This window comes from Aotus nancymaae, unplaced genomic scaffold (assembly GCF_030222135.1).
Source record: "Aotus nancymaae isolate 86718 unplaced genomic scaffold, 86718_ANA_hifiasm-v0.15.2.pri h1tg000062l, whole genome shotgun sequence".
Classification (NCBI taxonomy): Eukaryota; Metazoa; Chordata; class Mammalia; order Primates; family Aotidae; genus Aotus; species Aotus nancymaae.
Window position 1 is genome coordinate 34,160,382 of NW_026988476.1, and position 25,112 is coordinate 34,185,493.

General features: G+C 39.6%; 1 protein-coding gene across 6 annotated transcripts in view; it reads right to left on the reverse strand.

The window, feature by feature from the left end:
• Nucleotides 1–25,112, reverse strand: part of SPG11 (SPG11 vesicle trafficking associated, spatacsin) — a 110,521-nt gene that overhangs the window by 40,006 nt on the left and 45,403 nt on the right. For all 6 annotated transcript variants that reach the window (XM_012442198.2, XM_012442200.3, XM_012442199.2 and 3 more), the window contains 6 exons: nt 24,570–24,783; nt 19,794–19,997; nt 10,733–10,839; nt 7,834–7,979; nt 6,064–6,225; nt 3,623–3,689 (listed from right to left, as the gene is read on the reverse strand). In XM_012442198.2, the coding sequence (XP_012297621.2) occupies nt 3,623–3,689; nt 6,064–6,225; nt 7,834–7,979; nt 10,733–10,839; nt 19,794–19,997; nt 24,570–24,783 (900 nt within the window). The remainder of the gene's footprint in view (nt 1–3,622; nt 3,690–6,063; nt 6,226–7,833; nt 7,980–10,732; nt 10,840–19,793; nt 19,998–24,569; nt 24,784–25,112) is intronic.

Sequence of the window (25,112 nt, forward strand, 5' to 3'; positions counted from 1 at the left end):
ACCAGCCTGACCACCATGAAGAAGCCCCATCTCTACTAAAAATACAAAATTAGCTGGGCATGGTGGCACATGCCTGTAATCCCAGCTACTGAGGAGGCCTTGGGAGGCTGAAGTGGGAGAATCTCTTGAGCCCAGGAGGTTGAGGCTGCAGTGATCTATGATCACACCACTGCACTTCAGCCTGGGCAACAGAATGAGACCTTGGCTCAAAAAAAAAAGAAAAATTACTGAAGAAACTGAAGATACAAACAGCCCAAGTTCATGAATTGGAAGATTAATATTGTTAAAATGTCCATACTATCCAAAGCTATCTATAGCTTTATTGTAATCTCGATCAAAATTCCAATGATATTTTTCACATGAATAGAAAACGCAATCCTAAAATTCATATGGAACCACAAAAGACCCTGAATAGGTAAAGCAATCATGAGCAAAAAGAACAAAACAAAGCTATTCTCAAAATCTATTGCAAAGATATAGTAAGTAATACATTATGGTATGGGCATAAAAACAGACACACAGAAAAATGGAGCAGAGGCCGGGCATGATGGCTAACGCCTGTAATCCCAGCACTTTGGGAGGCTGAGGTGGGCGGATCACAAGGTCAGGAGATCAAGATCATCCTGGCCAACACGGTGAAACCCCTTCTCTAATAAAAATACAAAAATTAGCTGGGCATGGTGGTGGGCACCTGTAGTCCCAGCTACTTGGGAGGCTGAGGCAGGAGAATTGCTTGAACCCAGGAGACGGAGGTTGTGGTGAACAGAGATCACACCATTGCACTCCAGCCTGGGCAACAAGAGTGAGACTCCATCTCAAAAAAAAAAAAAAATCTGTTAAGTATCTGCAAAAAGAGCTTTTAAATTCATTCACAAAGGTCATTATGCAACAAAATCCCTTTTAACATACTTACACGAGTCCTCTATTTACCAAAGCCAACTCACTTTCCCTTCTCCAATAGTTTTTTTTTTTTTTTTTTTTTTTTTTGACACAGGGTCTTGCTCTGTTGCCCAGGCTGGAGAGCTGTGGCATGACCACACTCACTGCAGCTTTGACTTCCTTAACTCAAGCAATCCTCTTGCCTCAGCCTCCTGTAGGATTGTAGGCACATATGATCACGCCTGGCTAATTTTCAAATTTTTCTTTCACCTTCTTGACCCTTATCTTCTATGCCTGGCTAATTTCTTGTAGAGACAGTGTCTTGCTATGTTGTCCAAGCTGGTCTTGAATTTCTGGTCTCAAGCAATCCTTCCACTTCAGCTTCCTAAGTGTTAGGATTACAGGTATGAGCCACTGCACCTGGCCTCCAACAGGTAATAATTTGAGAACATTTTTTCCTCTACAGTGATTACCCTCCTATAATCTCCATTTGTTATCACTTACTTTCTGATGTTATATTCATAGAGCATGAATATCTTAGAAGGTACCATTTTTCTATTAATAAGACCAGCAGAATAGCTCAGTTTAAAGTCCCTCTAAACCCAAGAAAATATCAGAACAAAAACGTTTCTCTTTAGAAAAATTTGAAGTCAGAAGATGTTCTGATGTGAGTCTAGTCATCTCTTAGCATCCATGGAGGATTGGTTCCTGAACCCCTTGGATACCAAATCCACAGATGGCTGCTCATGTCCCTGTAAAATAGCATACCATTTATATATAGCCTATGCACCTTTTCCCATACACTTTAAATTACTCTAGATCACTTATAATATCTAATCAATATAAATGCTATGTAAATAGTTGTTATACTGTATTTTTAAATTGGTATTTTTTATTGTTATATATTTTTTAAATTGTTTGTTTGTTCTCCCAAATATTTCCCATCTCAGGTTGCTTAAATCCTTGGATGCGGAACCCAAAGAATAGTACATGACAGGAATGGCTATTTCATTCTAACTGGACTCAGCCCTCCAGTTAGAATGAAATAGCCATTCCTGTCAAGTACTATTCAATTGTCTCTTAACCACTTACTACCTATTTTTCCAAAAAAGACAACATTGGGATCTCATTCCAGAAACCAGTTCTGGAAAACAGTATATCTGCTCTTGTTTTCAAAGTTAAAGCTTATTTCTCAAGTAAAGTTGTATCTTCTCATGAAATTCCTAGGACTTTTCATATTGTGACCTGATTCCTAAAAAAAATGCTTGAAGACCCTGGAGGTATCTGTCATCTTACAAAGGTCTTACTTCAAAGTACATTTCCCTCTTTGAGATTAAACAAACTGTCACATGCCCTATTTGTATTTTTGTGAGAACAGAGTGACTATGGCAACTTGTATTACATATAAAGCCATTCATTAAATATTTGCTGAGTGTGTGTAAGGAATATAGTACTGAAATGAGCACACGAGTTTTTTATTCAAATAGGACCATACGTTTTTAGCAGTTTGGGGCTTAGTGTGGAGACTGTGTATAAGAGAAAATTCAATCTAAAAGGAAATTTTACTCTGGCCTGGTGCAGAAGCCAAGTCACCACACAGTCTTCTTACATCCCTGTTCGGCAGTAAAACCATATGAAAAAAGAAGTGAACACTCTAATAAAATACAGTTTTTCCAATTTTATAAATAGTATTATATTTTCATAACAGTTTCATTTACTTTGTGCTTTATTTCCTCAAATATGTTTTAAACTTCCAAAAATGGCAGGAACATGCTTTCAACTTCTCTGTGCCCCTACTCTACCTGGCAGAGTGCTCAATCTCCAAGAAGAGGTCAAGTTGTCACCTAAGTGACAAGAGCTGAAGCCATCACAACAGAAGAGGGGATTTTGTCTACTCTCTAGTAACTTCACTGATAAAGGAGTATTTCTATTTGATAATGCAATAAGCACTACTTTTTTCAGCATTCAACAAATATTTACTGAATATCTATTACAGGCTTGGCATATACTGGATTCTGGGCATTAGGCAAATTCTATATATCAGAATGAACTTGTAGAACATACATTAAGAAATTCATTTTTATGTATGTCAATAAGTATTAGTAGGGCACATACTATGCACAAAGTACTAATGCAAAGCCTAATTTAGTGTAATATAGGCAGAGGCACCATAGGTAACATGATATTAAAGATAAAAGAGAAACAGAAAAAACAGTTTAAGAACAGAAAAAAATAAATCAGATAAAGTCTTATGGTCTTTATAGGACAGCAATATGTGTGAATCTGGTACTTAAATGCCTTGCCTCCTTTTATTCTCATAGCAATGTGTTAGGTGGTCACTGTGATTAATCTTATTTTATAGAGAATTAAAGAAGTTAGATCACATGATCAAGGTCATACAGGTGTTAATTACATGGTAGAGCCAGGATTTGTTTAATGCTGACACCTATGCCCTTAATCTTTATGACACTATGATGGAAATTAAGAATAATTTTTCCAAAGAAAGAAATACAAGCAAATAGTTACACATTACATTTCTCAGCAAGTACAGCGCTATAACCTAATACATTGACTTTTAATGCACAATATGTTTTCAATTCTGTCTTCTGCAAACTATTTTTCCATTGGAATACACCTTTACTTTTAAAATAAAAAGCAACGAGAAAACTAGATTGGCTTTACATATATTAACTTCTATAGTTAACATTGCTAAAACACGCAAGAAGTACTCATCATGACTTACCTCCTATAGCTAGTGTGTTAGCAGACTGCCAGCCAAACAATCTGCTAGGATCAAAGGGTGATAATGACTGAAAAAAGGGGAAAAGTTAAAATTAGAAGTTCACTGATTCTAAAATAGGTAAACAAAATTATATGAAAGGACTTCAGAGGTAGTCTGCTCCTCCTTTTCCAGGGCAATTTAAGGCTTGTCATTCTAGACATAAATTCTTTAAACACAGCTAAAAATAGAATTATAAGACAGCTTTATATTTTTAATTAAAACAGAACTGGTTATGTTCCTTTTAAAGACTCTCCTTATGTCAAACTACGTCTGCAAAGTCTATTCTCTTTTGGTGAAGGAAGCATCAATTATAAAGTAAAATGGGCTTCAGAAATGTTTTTGGAATAAAAAACCAAGAGGGCTAAAAGACTAGAAAATGTTACCATGTAAACATGACAAGACGAGCTAGAAGCAGGGTAGGGAAGAAAAGGAACAGAGAAAGAAAAAATAAGATAAATGGTTGAAGGAATGTGATGAGCAACAACATCAACAACAAAGAAAAAAATAGCAGACCAAGGTCAAGTCAATCAGAAAAGGTTTGCCAGCAGCAAGTAGTGGTTGTTTGGAATTTTTCCAGGCCAAATGTTTAGCAAAGTTCATAAACAGCTGGTGGGAAGAATACAGGAAAAAACAGAACTATTAAGTCAGGATTTGGATGGCCCAAAAAAAGAGTAGTTTTGATTTAAAACTAAGGAAGAAGTTATGATCTATTAAAGAAGGAATACTTTTCCTAAAATAATCACTAAAAAATTAAATAAGTCCACCTAAAAACAGAAAAAAGAACATGAAACCACTTGTGTTTCAAGCTGATTCAAACTACTTTACATAGTGAAACTATGTATTTTTGTTTTGTTTTGCCTGGGAAAAACACAAGACAGAGGGGCATCTGTGACCTGTGCTTTCCCAGTGAAACTATGTTTTTACATAATCCACTTATCATTTGTACCAGTGCTACTTGAAGTGGTGGTCTAAAACAAGATGAGACACTTCTGTCAGTATAAATCCAGAATACTGCTTCCTTCAAGAAAGTCTTGCTACAAAAAAACCTCCACTGAACTAAACAGTGTACTTAGTGACACAGCAGATAGACATTTTGGTGCAAGATACTAATCTTACCACATTCCAGCAACAAGCAGTTTACAAGTGCTGGCCACACTTTTGAGCAGCACCAGGTGATACACTAAGAAGTCTTCACACTACAGTAAGAGAGATTTTGTGCTTTTATAGAATTATTATTATTATTTTGAAATAGAATCTTGCTCTGTCGCCCAGGCTGGAATGCAGTGGTGTGATCTTGGCTCACTGCAACTTCCACCTCCCAGGTTCAAGCCATTCTCCTGCCTCAGCCTCCTGAGTAGCTGGGACTATAGGCACATGCCACCATGCCTGGCTAATTTTTGTATTTTTAGTAGAGATGGGGTTTCACTATGCTGGCTAGGCTGGTCTCTAACTCCTGACCTCAAGTGATCCACCCACCTTGGCCTCCCAAAGTGTTGGGTTACAGGCATGAGCCACTGCACCTGGCCCCGTTACAGAATTATAAACCATATGTTGAATTGAAGAAACTATGAGAATATGTGTATTCAGGGAAAAAAGGAAAAGCCTTTCACAATGAGAAATGGGCAAAGGAAGGTATTCTTAACCCAGGATCCCTGAATAGGCTTCAGGGAGTCTGCGAATCACTTTGAAATGTAGGTAAAATTATACGCATATGGGTAATTTTTCTGGGTAGAGGGTTTATAGCTTTCTCACATTCTTAGAAGTTCAGAAAAGATTAAAAAGCATTGATTTAAACAAACATCCCTGATTCACCGAGAAGAGATAGTCAGAAGTTAAAAGTGGCATAATGGAGAGACTTTTGATGAAAGCAGCAGACAGGTATGTTAGTCAACTGCTCTGACCCACCTCCACCCTTCCCACTCTGCTCAGCATTGCAGGAAGCTGTATTTCCCAAGCTCCTTTGCCCTTTGGCTACAAGATAAATATAGCCACAAAAGACACTGTGGGAGACTAAAGATGGGAAAAAGGAAGCAGACAAGATACTCTTCCCATTCTTTGTTTTCCTGGGGCATCTCCACAAAGTTTCTACCCCCATACTCTATGCTCCCAGTTCCCATTGGGCAGCCTGGTTGTTAATTTAGCTCCCAGAGATGGCTCCAGCTTCTGAGTTCTGGTAACACCACTTTTTTGCATTGTTCTTGCAGGCTTAGGGGAGATGATGGCTTCCTATTTTGCTATTTTTGGTTTGTCTCACTATCACGTGTTTGGTTTCTTTGTTCTGCTATTATGCTGTATAAGTAATTCCCTACATTAAATGCTCTCCAGTTGAAAGACTTAGAGTGACTTCTGTTTTCCTGGCTGAACTCTGATAGACCTAAATATTAGCCACCTAAATACTGTACCTGAATAAGGTGGTAGAGTGTAATATCAGATGGCAGGACACTAGCAGGACTGCACTGTGGGAAAAGAGCAGTTTTTAGCTTGGGGTAAGGAGTTAATGCCATCTTCAGTAGCTGGGGATCCACTTTCTTCATACAGTTTTCATTTTCTTCATTCTGAACAACCTAAGTAAAAAGACAGATAACAGGTTGGAGAGTAGCATTTTCCCCTTCTCAAAGTTTAAGTCTTTTTTCCCAAGAACACTGTGAAACAAGATTAGCTTGAGAGAGTATGTGGTAGCGAATATAGCACTAGACAAGTAGTTTTAAGTTAACAGTTCTAGTTCCGGTTCTAAGACAAACTAAATATGTGACCTTGACTAGATATTTAACATCAGGTCTTTGTTTCCACATCTGCAAAATTAGGAAGTTCAGCTAGATCAGTGGTTTTCAAGTTGTATGTGAAGAAACTGAAAAATGGCTCTGCCAGTATTTAATTCACTAATAAATATTTTAAAGTATTTACATACTACTCAACTAGATGACTTTTCACTGAACTCCAAAGTTATCCTGTGACTCTAATTTCTGACAGGTGATAAAAAATAGAGGAATAAATATTTACGTAAGTTAAGGTATACTGCAGCAATCTAAAAAAGGTGGTATTAAGTTAAGCTAGCACCAGTAAGAAACCTTTGAAGATTAAACACTCTTAATTGCCCTCTAAACAGGCAACTCTACTTCTAAAAAGCAAAGATGGGCACATTTCCACTAGGAACCAACAACAGAGTTTATGGGTAGCTGAAGATTATGATTTCCTTTGATCTAAGAGGGCAAATAGTAGAGAACAATTCTTAAGTCACAGATCTAAAGTATTCTTACTCCCAGAAGCAATCAGATCCTAATTGTATTCTGAAAACAAATCTGGAGTATTGGAAAAAAAAACTAAAAAAAAAAAAAATCTCTATATAAACATATTCATTCCCTCCTCCCTTTTTTATGAGACAGGGTCTCACTTTGTCACCCAGGCTGGAATGCAGTGGTGTAATCTTGGCTTACTGCAGCCTCAACTTCCCTGGCTCAAGTGATCCTCCTGCCTCAGCCACCCAACTAGCTGGGACTATAGGAGCATGCCGTCATGGCCAGCTAATTTTTTGGTGTTTTTTTTTTTTTTGTAGAGACAGAGGTTTTACCATGTTTCCCAGGCTGGTCTCAAACTCCTGGACTCAAGTGATCCACCCACCTTGGCCTCCCAAAGAGCTGGGATTACAAACGTGAGCCACCATGCCTGGCTTCATTTCCTCTGAACTGAAGATGACATATATATTTCTTTCTTTTTTTTTTTTTTGAGATGGAGTCTCACTCTGTAGCCCGGGCTGGAGAGCAATGGTGCCATCTCGGCTCACTACAACCTCCACTTCTCAGGTTCTAGTGATTCTCATGCCTCAGCCTCCCAAGTAGCTGGGATTATAGGCATGCACCACGATGCCCAGCTACGTTTTTTTGTATTTTTAGTAGAGAAGGTGTTTCACGATGTTGGCCAGGCTGGTTGCAAACTCCAGGGCTCAAGCAATTCATCCTCTTCAGCCTCCCAAAGTGCTGGGATTACAGGAGGGAGCCACTGCACCCGGCCGAGATATTAAATTTTAAAATTGAGCCTTGTCCTCTGCTCTTTAATCTAATGAAATACTTGAATATAGTTATATTTTAATATCAACTGAGATCCAGACAATCCATATAGATAATTCTGCTAAATTTAAAAATCAGTCCTATTTTGTTATAAAGAGCTGTCCATACCTGGCTGACACCCCCAGGAGCATACATTGTAGTAGCAAGGGCTAGGAGGGTATGTCCTTCCAGTAGCATACTGCTTACACTGGCCTGATTAGTGGGAATCAAAATGTGAGCATTTGCAAGGCTGGCCTGGAAGATCAGTTTGGGATCTGGAAAATAAAACAGAGTGTTTTTCTCCTTAAGAGGGATAAATACTAAATTAAGAATTATGTGAGAAAAATACCAATTTTTTTTGAGACAGAGTCTCACTCTGTAGCCCAGGCTGGAGTGCAATGGTGTGATCTCGGCTCACCATAACCTCCGTCTCCCGGATTCAGGCGATTCTCCTACTTCAGCTTCCTGAGTAGCTGGGATTACAATTTCGTGCCACCATACCCGGCTAATTTTTTTGTATTTTTAGTAAAGACAGGGTTTTACCACGTTAGCCAGGATGGTCTTGATCTCCTGACCTCGAGATCCACTCGCCCTGGCCTCCCAAAGTGCTGTAATTACAGACATGAGCCACCGTGCCTGGTCAATAACATAAATTTTTAACTCTATCCACAATTTAAAAAAGAAAAAGGACCTTTTAAGTTTAAAAGTAATGGGAAAACATCATAGAGGGAAAAAATGAAAGATATCTCTAGATAAAAGTAAAAACTTCTGTTAAAACAAAATTGAAAGGTAACAATGAACTGAGGGAAAAATTATAACACATGAGAACCTAAAGAGTTGCTAAGTTTGTCCTTAACAAAGAGCTCATACGAATCAATGCCAAAAATACTGACTCTAACAGATAAATGGACAAAATAAATAACAAATTTATGAAGGAGAAAATATAAATGCCTGACACATAAAACTACATAATTCACTAGCAACAAAGAAATGCAAATTAAGTAATTAGATGCCATATATAACCTATCAAATTAGTAATAATTAAAAAAAAATCATCAAGCATTAGAGCTACTCAGAGCGAGCAGAGACTGGGACTTACAATAAAATCGTACAACTCCCTTGGAAAGCAATCTGGTCTTACAGTAGGAGTCTTAAAAACATGTATAACCGCTGGGCACGGTGGCTCATGACAGTAATCCCATCACTTTGGGAGGCCAAGGCAGGAATATCACAACGTCAGGAGCTCAAGACCAGCCTGGCCAATACGGTGACACCCCGTCTCTACTAAAAATATAAAAATTGGCCAGGCACGGCAGCACGTGCCTGTAGTCCCAGTTACTCAGGAGGCTGAGGCAGAAAAATCGCTTGAACCTGGGAAGCAAAGATTGCAGAGTAAGCTGAGATCACGCCACTGCACTCCAGCCTGGGTAACAGAGCAAGATTCTACCTCAAAAAAAAAAAAAAAAAAAAAAAAACCAACAACAAAAAGCAAAGAAAAACCACATATAACTTTCAATCCAATAATTTAATATCCCAAAACCTATCTGTACTAAGAAAATAATCTGAAATAAGGACAAAATTTTATATTCAAGACTATTACTTATAATAGAAAAATATGGAAAATGGCTTGTCAGAAAAACAGAGAATAGTAAATTAAATACAAGTAAATCCATACAATAAAATATTATGTAAACATTTAAAATGGCCATTTTCTTTAAGAATGTGGGAAAATTCTCATGTTATTACACAAAAAAGCAGTATATAATAACATTGATGTTTCTTGTTTTGCTACTAGCACTTACAATAGTCTGCCACAAGGTGGGAGCTCAATAAATATTTGTTGTTTAAATGAAATACAATAGAGACTAGGTTTTTAAAAAATGCAGTGAAGATAACCGGAGCAAAATATATTAAAATATTATCAGTGGTTACCTATGGGTAGTTATTTTCTTATGTACCTAGGCTATCCACCTATGGAAGTATTTGTTTTTAATTTATTTGTAATTATTTTTTTAAAAAGAGATAGGGCTTTGCTCTGTCACCCAGGCTGGAGTGCAGTGACACAAATCATAGCTCACTGCATCCTCTAACCCCTGGGTTCCAGTGATCCTCCCATCCCAGCCTCCCAAGTTGCTGGGAATACAGGAGCATGTCGCCACACCTGACTAACTTTTAAAAATCTTTTGTAGAGATAGAGTCTTGCTATGTTGTTCAGGCTGGTCTTCAACTCCTATCCTCAAGTGATCCTTCCACTATGCCTCCCAAGGCACTGGGATTACAGGTGCGAGTCACCCACCTGGCCAGTATTACCTTTTTTGATAGTTGTCTGTGTCTCCTAATTTTTTTTAAACAATGAACATACATTACTTCATAGCATGCAAAACCAAAAAACAAAACCCCCATTATTAAAAAAAAAAAATCTACATTTGGAGAAACTAGACATTACATGCAACTGAAAGATTGACTGCTGACATTCCTTGTCTGTGGTCATTCAGCCTGTCCCTTTTCCTGTATTTCTGGGATACCACCAGCTAACTCCACAGTGTTAACAAGGCTTTTCTGTCTGATTACAACCAGAGTAAGCCTCTACATCAGCAGCTCCACTGCAAAGGACACAACAATCTCACACATACTATGGATTTCTTTCAAGTCCATTTGGAGTTCCTTACTAAAATATTCAAAACAGTCAGACAGACCACTTCTTAATGGAAAAAGGGTGCCAGTCTACCAGAGAGCAGGAATTCAGCCTGTGACAAACTGGTAGGATAAGAGAAATCCTAGAGCACGATGCTAAGGGGAAGTAGACAAAATAACACAAGCTCTATGCTCCAGATGTAGCTTTTCTTGGCTGGCTGGCAGCTAACCTTTTTGGCCTTCTGCTTCTTACCTAAAGGGCAAGGCTAGATTGCATTCAGATATTTGACCACAGTGAAATAATTTATTTAAAGAGTCCACATGTTTAATAGCATTCAACATACCAGTGATTTATCCAAAGAAAGTTTCTGTGTTTAATACAATATGCCCATACCTGTTAAATTGCTGGCAACTTGTCGACACTGAACTAAAAATTCAAACCAAGGATGTGTTTCATGTAACTCTTTTTTTTCCAAAAAGGGACAATTTTCAGGACTAAGTCTGTATATAAAACAAACAAAAAACTTCTTTGATTAACATATAGAATAAGACAGTTACAACCATGTTTACTCAGGTGATGACTAGAAGTTAAAAAAAGAATCTTGGAATTAAAAAGTAAATATAACACAAAATACTCCCACTCTTATATTTTACATATTCTTTATTATCTGGAAACAGACAATTTTAGAGACAGACTTTAGAGACACCATATGTTAATTAACTCTTCATCAGATAAATAGATACCTTGTACTTTAAGATACTTCACATTTCACTGGTTTTTACAACAAAAACTTTTTAGCACATTCAAACTTAGTAAGAGGCTTTTAAGAAATTTTTATAAGCCAAATGTGGTAGCATGCACCTGTAGTTCTAGCTACTTGGGAGCTGAGGTGCGGAAACTGCTTGAGCCTAGGAATTCGAGGCTTCAGTGAGCCATGACTGTGCCACTGCACTCCAGCCTGGGTGACAGAGTGACACTGTTTCAAAGCAAACAAATAAAAAACAAACAAAAAGCTTACACAACTACAGAGAAGGTACAACTCAGGAATTATGGCTCAGAATACATACTTTGAAAATACAGCTCTTAAATCTGTTCTCTTGCCAGTAGCTTTGGAGAAAACATTTCTAAGACTAACAATATGACATGTCAAAAATACATCTTCTGTTGGAACTCCTAGTCTTTTTTTTTTTTGTTGCGATCCAGAGCCGCTCTGTTGCCCATGTTGGAGTACAGTGGTGTGATCCCAGCTCACTGCAACCTCCGTCTCCCAGGTTCAAATGATTCTTCTGCCTCAGTCTCCAGAGTAGCTGGGACTACAGGCACACAATGCTACACAGGGTAATTTTTGTATTTTTAGTAGAGATGGGGTTTCACCATGTTGGCCAGGCTGGTCTGGAACTGATGACCTCAAAAGATCCACCTGCCTCAGCCTCCCAAAGTGCTGGGATTACAGGTGTTAGCCACTGTGACTGGCCTATTTATTTTTTTGAAACCAGGTCTCACTGTGTTGCCCAGGCTGGAGTGTAGTGGCACGAACATGGCTCACTGCAGCCTGGATCTCCTAGGCTTAAGCAATCCACCCTCCTCAGCTTCCCAGGTAGCTGAGACTACAGGTGTCTGCCACTATGCATAGCTGCTTTTTACTTCTTTGTAAAGAGGAAGACACAGTAGGCCAGGCGCAATGGCTCACTCCTGTAATCCCAGCACTTTGGGAGGCTGAGGCGGGTGGATTACGTGGTAGAGATCTAGGGGAAGATCCAAGATGGCTGATTAGGAGCAGCTCAGGATTGCAGCTCCCAGTGAAAGCGCAGAGGGTGAGTGGACGCCGCATTTCCAGGCGGATTTTTATTGCCCACAGAGCAGGAGATTCCCAGGCGGAGGAGACCCACGGGTCACCAGCGCGGCTGTTTAGCCGGCGCCCTGGCGCGGTGAATCTCCGTGCAAAATACTCTGGTCTGGGTGCCGTTTTAGCTGGTGAGAGAAGCTCTGGGAAGGCACAGTTGCCCTATCAGCTGATTAAAAAATGGGACTGAAACAGGGAGCCAGGCCAGGAGATTCCCAGGCAAAAAAGTGCCACGAATCTCAGCGTCGCTGTTTCAGCAGGCACAGTGGGTCGCTGCACGGGAAATCACACAGATCCCGGCGCCTTTTCAACAGGCAACTGGAACACCTGGGAGAGAGTCAACCATTCAACTAAAATAAAAAAAAAAGGCTCTGAGGCAGGGAGCCAGGTGATCAGGCTCGGCTGGTCCCACCACCCCCCCACAAAAAAAACAGCAATTGGAAACGCTCTGGGTAGAGAGTTTCACAGCAAGCACAGCTGAACCTGGGACGGTCCAGCTCTGTGGGGGAGGGGTGTCTGCCATTACCAAGGCACTCCACCACTACGGAGGTAGTCCACCACCGCTGAGGCAGCCGGCCATTGCCAAGACAACCTGCTGTTGCTGAGGCAACCCGCCATTACAGAGAGAGTCCGCCATTACAGAGGTGGGCCACCATTGCCAAGGCAGTTCTAACTACACCCATATAAACAGGACTGCAGTGAAGTTCACATGGCAGCTGGGCAGAGCCCACAGCAGCTCAGCAAAGCCTCTGCAGGCAGACAGTGACTAGGCTGCCTCCTTGTTGGGCAGGGCAGCCCTGAAAAAAAGACAGCGGCACAATGGAAACTCATAAATAAAGCCCTAACTCCCCGGGACAGAACACCTGGGGAAAAAAAGGGTTTACGAATTCTGCTGTAGCAGACGTAAACGTACCTGCCCAGCAGCTCTGAATGAACAACAGAGCTCACAGCTCAGCACTCGAGCTCCTGTAAAGGACAGACTGTCTCCTCAAGCAGATCCCTGACCCCCGTATATCCAAAGAGTCACCTCATAAAGGAGAGCTCAGACTGACATCTGGCGGGTAACCTTCTGGGACATAGATAGCAGAAGAAGAAACTGGTAGCAACCTTTACTGTTATGCAGCTGCTGCAGGTGATTCCCAGGCAAGCAGGGCCTGGAGTGGACCTCAGCAGTCCTACAGCAGAGGGGCCAGTCTGTTAGAAAGAAAACTAAGAAACAGAAATAACTTCATCATCAACAAACTGGACGTCCACTCAGAGACCCAATCTGAAAGTCAGCAACTACAAAGACGACAGGTGGATAAATCCACAAAGATGGGAAGAAACCAGCGCAAGAAGGATGAAAACACCCAAAACCAGTATGCCTCTCATCCTACAAGGGATCACAACTCCTCACCAGCAAGGGAACAAGGCTGGATGGAGAATGAGTGTGATGAAATGACAGAATCAGGCTTCAGAAGGTGGGTAATAAGAAACTTCTGTGAGCTAAAAGAACATGTTCTAACCCAATGCAAAGAAACTAAGAACCTTGAAAAAAGATTTCATGAAATGCTAACGAGAATGGACAACTTAGAGAGGAATATAAGTGAATTGATGGAGCTGAAAAACAAAACACGAGAACTTCGTGAAGCATGCACAAGTTTCAACAGCCGAATTGACCAAGCAGAAGAAAGGGTATCAGAGGTCGAAGATCAACTCAATGAAATAAAATGAGAAGGCATGATTAGAGAAAAAAGGGTAAAAAGGAATGAACAAAGTCTCCAAGAACTATGGGACTATGTGAAAAGATCTAATCTACATTTGATAGGTGTACTGAATGTGACGAAGAGAATGAATCCAAGCTGGAAAATACTCTTCGGGATATTATCCAGGAAAACTTCCCCAACCTAGCAAGGCAGGTCAATATTCAAGTCCAGGAAATACAGAGAACACCACAAAGATATTCCTCCAGAAGAGCAACCCCAAGGCACATAATCGTCAGATTCACCAGGGTTGAAATGAAGGAGAAAATGCTAAGGGCAGCCAGAGAGAAAGGTCGGGTTACCCACAAAGGGAAGGCCATCAGACTCACAGCACATCTCTCAGCAGAAACCCTACAAGCCAGAAGAGAGTGGGGGCCGATATTCAACATCCTTAAAGAAAAGAACTTTCAACCCAGAATTTCATATCCAGCCAAATTAAGCTTCATAAGTGAAGGAAAAATAGAATCCTTTGCGAACAAACAAGTACTCACAGATTTCATCACCACCAGGCCTGCTTTACAAGAGCTTCTGAAAGAGGCACTACACAGAGAAAGGAACAACCAGTACCAGCCACTCCAAAAATATACCAAATGGTAAAGAGCATCAACACAATGAAGAATCTGCATCAACTAATGGGCAAAACAGCCAGCTAGCATCAAAATGGCAGTATCAAATTCACACATAACAATATTAACCCTAAATGTAAATGGACTAAATGCCCCAATCAAAAGACACAGACTGGCAAATTGGATAAAAAGTCAAAACCCATCAGTGTGCTGTATCCAGGAAACCCATCTCACGTGCAGGGATACACAAAGGCTCAAAATAAAGGGATGGAGGAAGATTTACCAAGCAAATGGAGAGCAAAAAAAACCAGGAGTTGCAATTCTCGTCTCTGACAAAATAGACTTTAAAGCAACAAAGATCAAAAGAGACAAAGAAGGACATTACATAATGGTAAAAGGATCATTGCAACAAGAAGAGCTAAGGATCCTAAATATATATGCACCCAATACAGGAGCACCCAGATACAAAAGGCAAGTTCTTAATGACTTACAAAGAGACTTAGACTCCCACACAATAATAGTGGGAGACTTTAACACCCCATTGTCAATATTAGACAGATCAACTAGACAGAAAATTAACAAGGATATCCAGGACTTGAACTCAGACCTGGAACAAGCAAACCTAATAGACATTTACAGAACTTTCCACCGCAAATCCACAGAATATACATTCTTCTCAGCACCATATCACACTTACTCTAAAATTGACCACATAATTGGAAGTAAATCACTCCTCAGCAAATGCAAAAGAACGGAAATCATAACAGTCTCTCAGACCATAGTGCAATCAAGTTAGAACTCAGAATTCAGAAACTAACTGAGAACCACACAGCCTCACGGAAACTGAGCAATTGGCTCTTGAATGTTGACTGGATAAACAATGAAATGAAGGCAGAAATAAAGACGTTCTTCGAAACCAACGAGAACGAAGACACAGCATACCAGCATCTCTAGGACACATTTAAAGCAGTTTCTAGAGGAAAATATATAGCAATAAGTGCCCACATGAGAAGAAAGGAGTGATCTAAAATTGACACCCTACTGTCAAAGTTGAAAGAGCTAGAAGAGCAAGATCAAAAAAACTCAAAAACTAGCAGAAGACAAGAAATAACTAAGATCAAAGCAGAACTGAAGGAGATAGAGACATAAAAAAACCCTTCAAAAAAATCAATAAATCCAGGAGCTGGTTTTTCGAAAAGATCAACAAAACAGATAGACCACTAGCCAGATTAATAAAAAAGAAAAGAGAGAATAACCAATTAGATGCAATAAAAAACGATAAAGGGGATATCACCACAGATTCCACAGAAATTCAAACCATTATCAGAGATTATTACAAGCAACTCTATGCACATAAACTAGGAAACCTGGAAGAAATGGATAAATTCGTGGACACTTGCCTCCTCCCAAGCCTAAACCAGGAAGAGGTCGAAACCCTGAATAGACCAATAACAAGGTCTGAAGTTGAGGCAGCAATTAAGAGCCTACCACCCAAAAAAAGCCCAGGTCCAGATGAGTTCACAGCCGAACTCTACCAGACATACAAAGAGGAGCTGGTACCATTCCATCTGAAACTATTCCAAATAATCCAAAAGAGGGAATCCTTCCCAAATTATTTTATGAGACCAACATCATCCTGATACCAAAACCTGGCAGAGACTCAGCAAGAAAAGAAAACTACAGGCCAATATCCATGATGAACATAGATGGAAAAATCTTCATTAAAATACTGGCAAGCCGATTGCAACAGCACATCAAAAAGCTTATCCACCATGATCAAGTAGGATTCATCCCGAGGATGCAAGGCTGGTTTAACATATGCAAGTCTATGAACGTAATTCACCACATAAACAGAACCAAAGACAAAAACCACATCATTATCTCAATTGATGCAGAGGCCTTTGACAAAATTCAACAGCCCTTTATGCTAAAAACCCTCAATAAACTAGGCATTGACGGAACATATCTCAAAATAATAAAAGCTATTTACGACAAACCATCAGCCAGTATCATACTGAATGGGTGAAAACTGGAATCATTCCCTTTCAAATCTGGCACTAGACAAGGATGCCCTCTCTCACCACTCCTACTCAATACAGTACTGGAAGTTCTAGCCAGAGCAATCAGGCAAGAAAAAGAAATAAAGGGTATTGGAATAGGAAAGGAGGAGGTCAAATTGTCTCTATTTGCAGGCGACATGATTGTATATCTAGAAGACCCCATCGTCTCAGCCCACAATCTCCTGAAACTGATAAGCAACTTCAGCAAAGTCTCAGGATACAAAATCAATGTGCAGAAATCACAAGCATTCCTATACACCAATAACAGACTTAAAGAGAGCCAAATCAAGAACGAACTGCCATTCACAATTGCTACAAACAGAATAAAATATCTAGGAATACAACTAACAAGGAACGTAAAGGACCTCTTCAAGGAGAACTACAAACCACTGCTCAACGAAATAAGAGAGGACACAAACAGATGGAGAAACATTCCATGTTCATGGTTAGGAAGAATCAATATTGTGGAAATGGCCATACTTCCCAAAGTTATTTACAGATGCAACGCTATCCCCATCAAGCTACCAATGACCTTCTTCACAGAACTGGAAAAAAACACCTTAAACTTCATATGGAACCAAAAGAGAGCCCACATAGCCAAGTCAATTCTAAGCAAAAAGAACAAAGCAGGAGGCATCACGCTACTGGACTTCGAACTATACTACAAGGCTACAGTAATCAAAACAGCATGGTACTGGTACCAAAACAGAGATATAGACCAATGGAACAGAACAGAGGTCTCGGAGGCAACACCACACATCTACAATCATCTCATCTTTGACAAACCTGACAAAAACAAGCAATGGGGAAAGGAGTCCCTGTTTAATAAATGGTGTTGGGAAAACTGGCTAGCCATGTGCAGAAAGAAGAAACTGGACCCCTTCCTGACACCTTACACTAAAATTAACTCCAGATGGATTAAAAACTTAAACATAAGACCTATCACCATAAAAACCCTAGAAGAAAATCTAGGCAAAACCATTCAGGACATAGGCGTAGGCAAGGACTTCATGATCAAAACACCAAAAGCATTGGCAACAAAAGCCAAAATAGACAAATGGGACCTAATCAAACTCCACAGCTTCTGCACGGCAAAAGAAACAGTCATTAGAGTGAATCGGCAACCAACAGAATGGGAAAAAAATTTTGCAGCTTACCCATCTGACAAAGGGCTGATAACCAGAATTTACAAAGAACTAAAACAGATTTACAAGAAAAAAACAAACAAGCCCATTCAATAGTGGGCGAAGGATATGAACAGACACTTTACGAAAGAAGACATACATGAAGCCAACAAACATATGAAAAAATGCTCATCATCACTGGTCATTAGAGAAATGCAAATCAAAACTACCTTGAGATACCATCTCACGCCAGTTAGAATGGCGATCATTAAAAAATCTGGAGACAAGAGATGTTGGAGAGGATGTGGAGAAATAGGAACACTTTTACACTGTTGGTGGGAGTGTAAATTAGTACAACCATTGTGGAAGACAGTGTGGTGATTCCTGAAGGACCTAGACATAGAAATTCCATTTGATCCAGCAATCTCATTACTGGGTATATATCCAAAGGATTATAAATCGTTCTACTATAAGGACACATGCACATGAATGTTCATTGCAGCACAGTTTACAATAGCAAAGACCTGGAACCAACCCAAATGCCCATCGATGATAGACTGGACAGGGAAAATGTGGCACGTATACACCATGGAATATTATGCAGCCATCAAAAACGATGAGTTCGTGGTCCTTTGTAGGGACATGGATGAACCTGGAAACCATCATTCTCAGCAAACTGACACAAGAACAGAAAATCAAACACCGCATGTTCTCACTCATAGTTGGGTGTTGAACAATGAGAACACACGGACACAGGGACGGGAGCACTACACACTGGGGTTTGTTATGGGGAAATAGCACAGGGACAGGGGGGTGGGGAGGTGGGGAGAGATAGCATGGGGAGAAATGCCAGATATAGGTGAAGGGGAGGAAGGCAGCAAATCACACTGCTACATGTGTACCTATGCAACAATTTTACATGTTCTTCACATGTACCCCAAAACCTAAAATACAATTAAAAAATAAAATGAAAAAAAAAACAAAAAAAACAAAAGAGATCAAGACCATCCTGGCCAACATCCCATCTCTACTAAAAATATAAAAATTAGCTGGGCGTGGTGGTGCATGCCTGTAGTCCCAGCTACTTGGGAGGCTGAGTCAAGAGAATTGTTTTAACACAGGAGGCAGAGGTTGCAGTGAGCCAAGATCGTGCCACTGCACACCAGTCTGGCAACAGAGTGCGACTCCAGAAAACCCACTATATTCCCCAGGCTGGTCTTGAACTTTTCGACTTAAGTGATTCTCCTGCCCTGGCCTCCCAAAGTGCTGGAATTACAGATGTGAGCCACTGTGCCCATCCAATTCCTAGTCTTTACTACACAAAATAAGTAAAATAAAAATGCTGTCTATGAGTGCACAAATGTGGGCTCTGGAATAAAAATTAAGTAGAATTAAATCAGCTCTTCCAGTTATTAAGCTGTGTGCCTTAAATAAGATACTTTAGTCTCTCTTAAATCCTGTTTTTTCTTCTGTAAAGTGGAGACAGGAGTAACCACCCCATGGAGTTTTTGTAAAGATTAAATGAGATAGTGCATATAAAGTACTTAGCTTAGTGACAACACTGTAAACACTCACATATTAAAGACTACTTCTATTGTTATTACTGACCCAATAGCAATTAACACTGGCCACAGATGATTCTGCAGGTTGATCATAGGTAGACACATACTGATGTATTGCTTGCTGTGTGTGCGTGTGTCTACGTAAATACAAATTTAGGGCATATCTAATATACCTTGAAGTGAAATACTCCTTGGTATGAAATCAAACTTGCTTAGCATTCTCTTGGTAATCAAAGTATCAAAGAAAACTCCAAGTGAAACTTTAGAATCTTCCTTTCAAACCTTTTAAAGCATTTCTTTCATTGTATTCTAAGGTCAAGTCTTTAAAAGGTTAACGGAGATACTACAGAATATCACCAAAAAATACACAAGCATTTTGTTGAATGTAGCACTGAATTCAGAGATGTACCAAATGTTGAAATGGAGAAAACTGCTTCAAAAAGATCAGTATTCCTAATGTGAATGCTTACTATTTTCCTAAAAGTTACATTGATAAGTCATACGCAAAGACAAAATGTGAAGACCTGCTCAAGGACAAATGCATTCTCAGTACTCACTTGTAACAGTCAAGGTAGACATAAAGAAGATGCTGCAGACCGTGCTCCAAACAATATAGAATGAACTGAGAATGGAAATCCCAACCTTCTTTGGTCTTGTAGTTTTGAACAGGGAGGGTATCCTGTATTACACCTCCAATACGGCTTAGTCTTAGGAGGAAGCATTCAAAATCTTCCAGTTCAGATGCTAGAAAAACCCCATTCCTATTGGACAGATTTAGAGGATGGCAAGTTAAAAAGTTGCTATGTTCAGAGTACACCAAATCACACCCATAGTTTAAGTCTCAGTTACTTAAAAATAATCATTTACAAATTAATGCTGCCAGTTCTTACTCTGTATGTTCTCAGACAAATATTTTGCTGATTTCTAATAAAATCTTCTGCACTACTGTAGTATTTAAAGGTAGTAATAACAGTCTCAAGTTATCGTTATTATTTTAAAAACCTAAATCAAGCTATTTCCATTTTTTGGTTTGTGATGGAAACCATTACCCAGTATGGCAACAGTGGTTAACCCTTGAAGCTGGATGCTCTAAACATTGAGAAATTTGCCAAAATATCTAAACAAAATCATGTGACATCACAATAATTTAAATAGACCAACTACTGAACATGAATAGAAATCTGCATGTAAATACTACTTTTTACAAAGTTACTGTTATATAATATATAGCAAAGGAGTAAATACAATATATACCTGTGTATCGACTTTAAATAAACACCATGGAACCACTAACCTAATTATAGAACATTATAAGCCCTTGGTATATTCCTCCCCCATTGCATGCCTTTGCTACTTCCAGAGGTAGCCACTATCTTGACTTTTATGATAATCATTCCTATACTTTTTTTTTTGGCAGGGTTTTGCTCTGTCCCCCAGGCTGGAGTCCAGTGGTGCCATCTCGGCTCACTGCAACCTCCGCCTCCCAGGCTCAAGTGATCCTCCTACCCCAGTCTTCTGAGCAGTTGGGACAACAGGCATGTGCCACAATACTGAGCTAGTTTTTAAATTTTTTGTAGGGACAAGGTCTATGTTGTCCAGGCTGGTCTTGAACTCCTGGACTCAAGCAATCCTCCTGCCTAGGCCTCCCAAAATGCTGGGATTACAGGTGTGAGCCACTGTGTCTGGCCTTTTTACTTTTATTCATGGTTTTATTACACATATATGTAATCCCAAATAATTTAAGGTTTTACCTATTTTGAACTTTGTATTATGTAGAACATTCTGGATGTATTGTTCTCTATCTTGTTTCGTCTACTCAACATTGTGTGATTTATCCATGTTGATACCTCTGGGTATAGTTTGCTATTTTTCATTATCATATAGTATTCCATTGTATACACATACCATATTTATCCACTCTACCTTTCAGAAAATTTAGCCATATTTGTGATAAAAACTATTGGCAAACTAAGCATAGATGCAAATTTTCTTAACTTAAAAGGGGTATCTAGAAAAATCCTTCTAGTCAACATCATACTTATGAGTGAATCACTGAGGTCCATTTTAGTTGTTCCTAAATTTTGGAGAAAATAAATTTGTATTTCCTTAACTACAAATGAGAAAGAGAATCTTTTCATATGTTTATTAGTCATTTGTGTTTCCTCTTTTTGTGAGAAGCCTGTCTGCTGGTATCTTTCTCCTCAGATTGAAGCTCTACTCTGCTTCACCCTACTCTGCTCCTGGAGGCTCACCTCTGTGGGTTCTACTACAAGACTTCAGTGTCCTCAGACTTCTGTTCTAGATTGTGGGAGGGCCCCATTAGGAGATAAGAGGGAATACTCTGGTTCTCTCTGCACTGGGTGACTACAGCTTAGCTGACACCCTCCACTAAGGGCCACAACTCCCACCAAGCAGCTCTCTTGGTTTCTGTGACAGATCTTTGCCCCTTTAGGCCTTTTAGAAAGCATATCCTACTACTCCCAAGGTTGTGAAGATATTCACTGATACCATTTTCCAAATGTTATACTTTTACACATTTGACATTTAGGTGTTAACATCTACCTAGAATTGATTTAATGTAGAATATAAGGTAGAGAGGGGAATCTGATTAGACTTTTTCCTCATACAGCTATTCAGTTACTCCAGCCTCATTTTCAAAAAAATGTTTTTATCCCTGATATTATGCAGGACCATCTTTGTCATATGTAAAATGATCATAGAGATATAGGTCTGTTTCTAGGCACACTCTTCTGTTCTCTACCCCGGCACCAATACTCTCACTGTCCTAACTACTATAGCTTTAGAATAACTTTTGATATCTGGTACGGCAAGGGCTCTTTTTTTTTTTTTTTTTTTTTAAAGACAGGGTTTCACCACATTGGTTAGGCTGGTCTTGAACTCCCGACCTCAGGTGATCCGCCCACCTTAGCCTCCAATGTGCTTGGATTACAGGCATGAGCCACTAGGCCCAGCCTCAGGGCTCTTCTTGACCTTCTAATTTCTTTTTTTTTTTTTTTTGAGAGGAGTTTCACTCCGTCTCCCAGGCTGGAGTTCAGTGGCTTGATCTTGGCTCACTGCAACCTCTGCCTCCTGAGTTCAAGTGATCCTCCTGCCTCAGCCTTCCAAGTAGCTGGGATTACAAGCACATGCCACCATGCTTGGCTAATTTTTGTATTTTTAGTAGAGATGAGGTTTCACCATGTTGGCCCAGGCTGGCCTTGAACTCCTGACCTCAAGTGATTTGCCCGCCTCAGCCTCCCAAAGTTCTAGAATTATAGGCGTGAGCCACCACACCCAGCAGACCCTCTAATTTCTATATAAATATTTATGATCAGCAAGACATAATCCGCACCCCAACACACACACAAACTGGCTGGGATTTTTACCAAGACTGCATTGTATTTAAAGATCAACTTTATAAGAGTTGACAGTAGGCTTGTCTTGCTCCAAATCTCAAGAGAATGCTCACAATGTTTCACCAATAAGTATGATGCTGGCTAGGAGGATTTTTCTAGATACCCCTTTTAAGTTAAGGAGTTTGCATCTATGCTTAGTTTGCCAATAGTTTTTTATCACAAATAGGCTGAATTTTATCACATTCTTTTCTGTATCTAACAGGGTAGTATGATTTTTTTTCCCCTTTAATCCAGTCGTATAGAGTTTATTAATTTCCTAATTTCCTAATTCTAAAACCATATATACTTTAGTTTTTTAAAAAAAAAAAAAAATTAGCCAGGCATGATGGCAGGTGCCTGTAGACCCACTTAGTCGGGAGGCTGAGTCAGGAGAATTGCTTGAACCCAGGAGGAAGAGGTTGCAGTGAGCCGAGACTGTGCCACTGCACTCCAGCCTGGGTTAAAGAGCAAGACTCCAACTCAAAACAAAACAAAACAAAAAACAAATGCTAAGCAACATATTAGGTAAGCATACAAGTTCTGTAATATTTACTTGTAAAAAAACAAGAGCATTTAGTGCAATGGAAAGAAGAAAGAATAGAAAATCAGGGGCTAGGGGACTTAAATCTGTAACTAACTGGCTTGGGCAAAGCATTTAAATTCCCTGGGTCTGACTCTCCACATCTTTACATTGGGGAAGAAAATACAGCTATAAGTATAGCCCAATAAGTAGAAAATAATACATACAAATATGTTTAGGAAACTTAACATATATATTATTAGCTTTCCTTTTACCATTTCAACAGGTTAGGAAGATAGATTAAATGGAGCCATATCAAATTGTTGATATTGAGCCACTTTTGACTCACATAAATGGCAAGGTTATATGGTTCAATTCAACAGATTTTTATAAATGAATTAAAGTTTAAAATCTTCACTTTCTTTTTTTTGAGATGGAGTCTTGCTCTGTTGCCCGGGCTGGAGTGCAATGGCTTGATTTCAGCTTAATGCAACCTCTGCCTCCTGGGTTCAAGTGATTTATTCTGCCTCAGCCTCCTGAGTAGCTGAGACTACACATGTGTGCCACCACGCCCAGCTAATTTTTGTATTTTTAGTAGAGATGGGGTTTTAACATATTGGTCAGGCTGTTCTCGAAGTCCTGGCCTCAAGTGATCCGCCTGCCTTGACCTCCCAAAGTGCTGGGATTATAGGTGTGAGGCATCGCACCTGGCTTCCCCTCACTATTTAATTCAGCAGTTCTCTTAGTTCAAGGCCATATATAGCACGCATGTAGCAATATTAAGCACAGGAGACAGGATACTAAGGTATCCCCATCTCAGCTCTTGTCACATGCTCCTTATAGCCCTACTGGAAACTTAACATTTCTATCCCAAAGTGCATAAAATGTCTGGGGAGACACCTGCATCTAAAACTTGAGAGCTTATTCACTACCACATGATGTTAAATGCAAATGATTTTTTGTTTCTTCTTGAGACAGAGTCTTGCTGTCACCCAGGCTGGAGTGCAATGGTGCGATCTTGGCTCACTGCAACCTCTGTCTCCTGGGTTCAAGTGATTCTCCTGCCTCAGGCTCCTGAGTAATTGGGATTATCCAGCATTATGTCTGACTAATTTTTGTATTTTTGTAGACACAGGGTTTCACCATGTTGACCAGGCTTGTCTTGAACTCCTGACCTCAGGTGATCTGCCCACCTCGGCCTTCCAAAGTGCTGGGATTATAGGCATGAGCCAACACACCCAGCCAAATGCGTATGATTTTAAAACTTCACTATAAGATGATGTGCTTTTAATTTTATAATAATATGAAACAATACTGTGTTGGATTTATGGCATTTCAAAGGAAAAACTATACCATTATTTTTTCTAGCACTTCCCTTGTATTCTTCCCATTGAGGATTAGTTCAACAGTTACAATACCTGGCCAGCTTATCTAAAATTTCATTCCTCGTGTAGTTGTTACAGCAAGTATTCTGGTTAATAACATCAACAGTCAGAAGGGGCCATTTGCTCTGTGGAAGTGAAGCATAACTATGCTGGGTTTGAAATTCTCCAATCCACAGGATAATGTTTAACCAATCATGGCGAGCTGTGAGGTATCTCCAGAGGGCTTCAGGGGAATATGATTTGTATTCTACATGAAGAACAAAACACATTTTAAAATATAATTAATTATGTTTACTAATACATAACACGAAATTACGAGTAAATATAACAATCTGGACCCAGATATTTATATAATATATTAATTATTCAGGTCCTCTGCTTCTTTTACTATTCTCCTTTTTTTTGAGACAGGGTCTTGCTCTGTTGGCCAGGCTGGAGTACAGTGGTGCACTCATGGGGCCCTCGACCTCTAGGGCTCAAGTGATCCTCCTACTTCAGATGCCCAAGTAAAATGTTCGGCATGTGCAAGCATGTGCCACCATGCCCAGGTAAAATTTTTTTTCTTTTGATATGGAG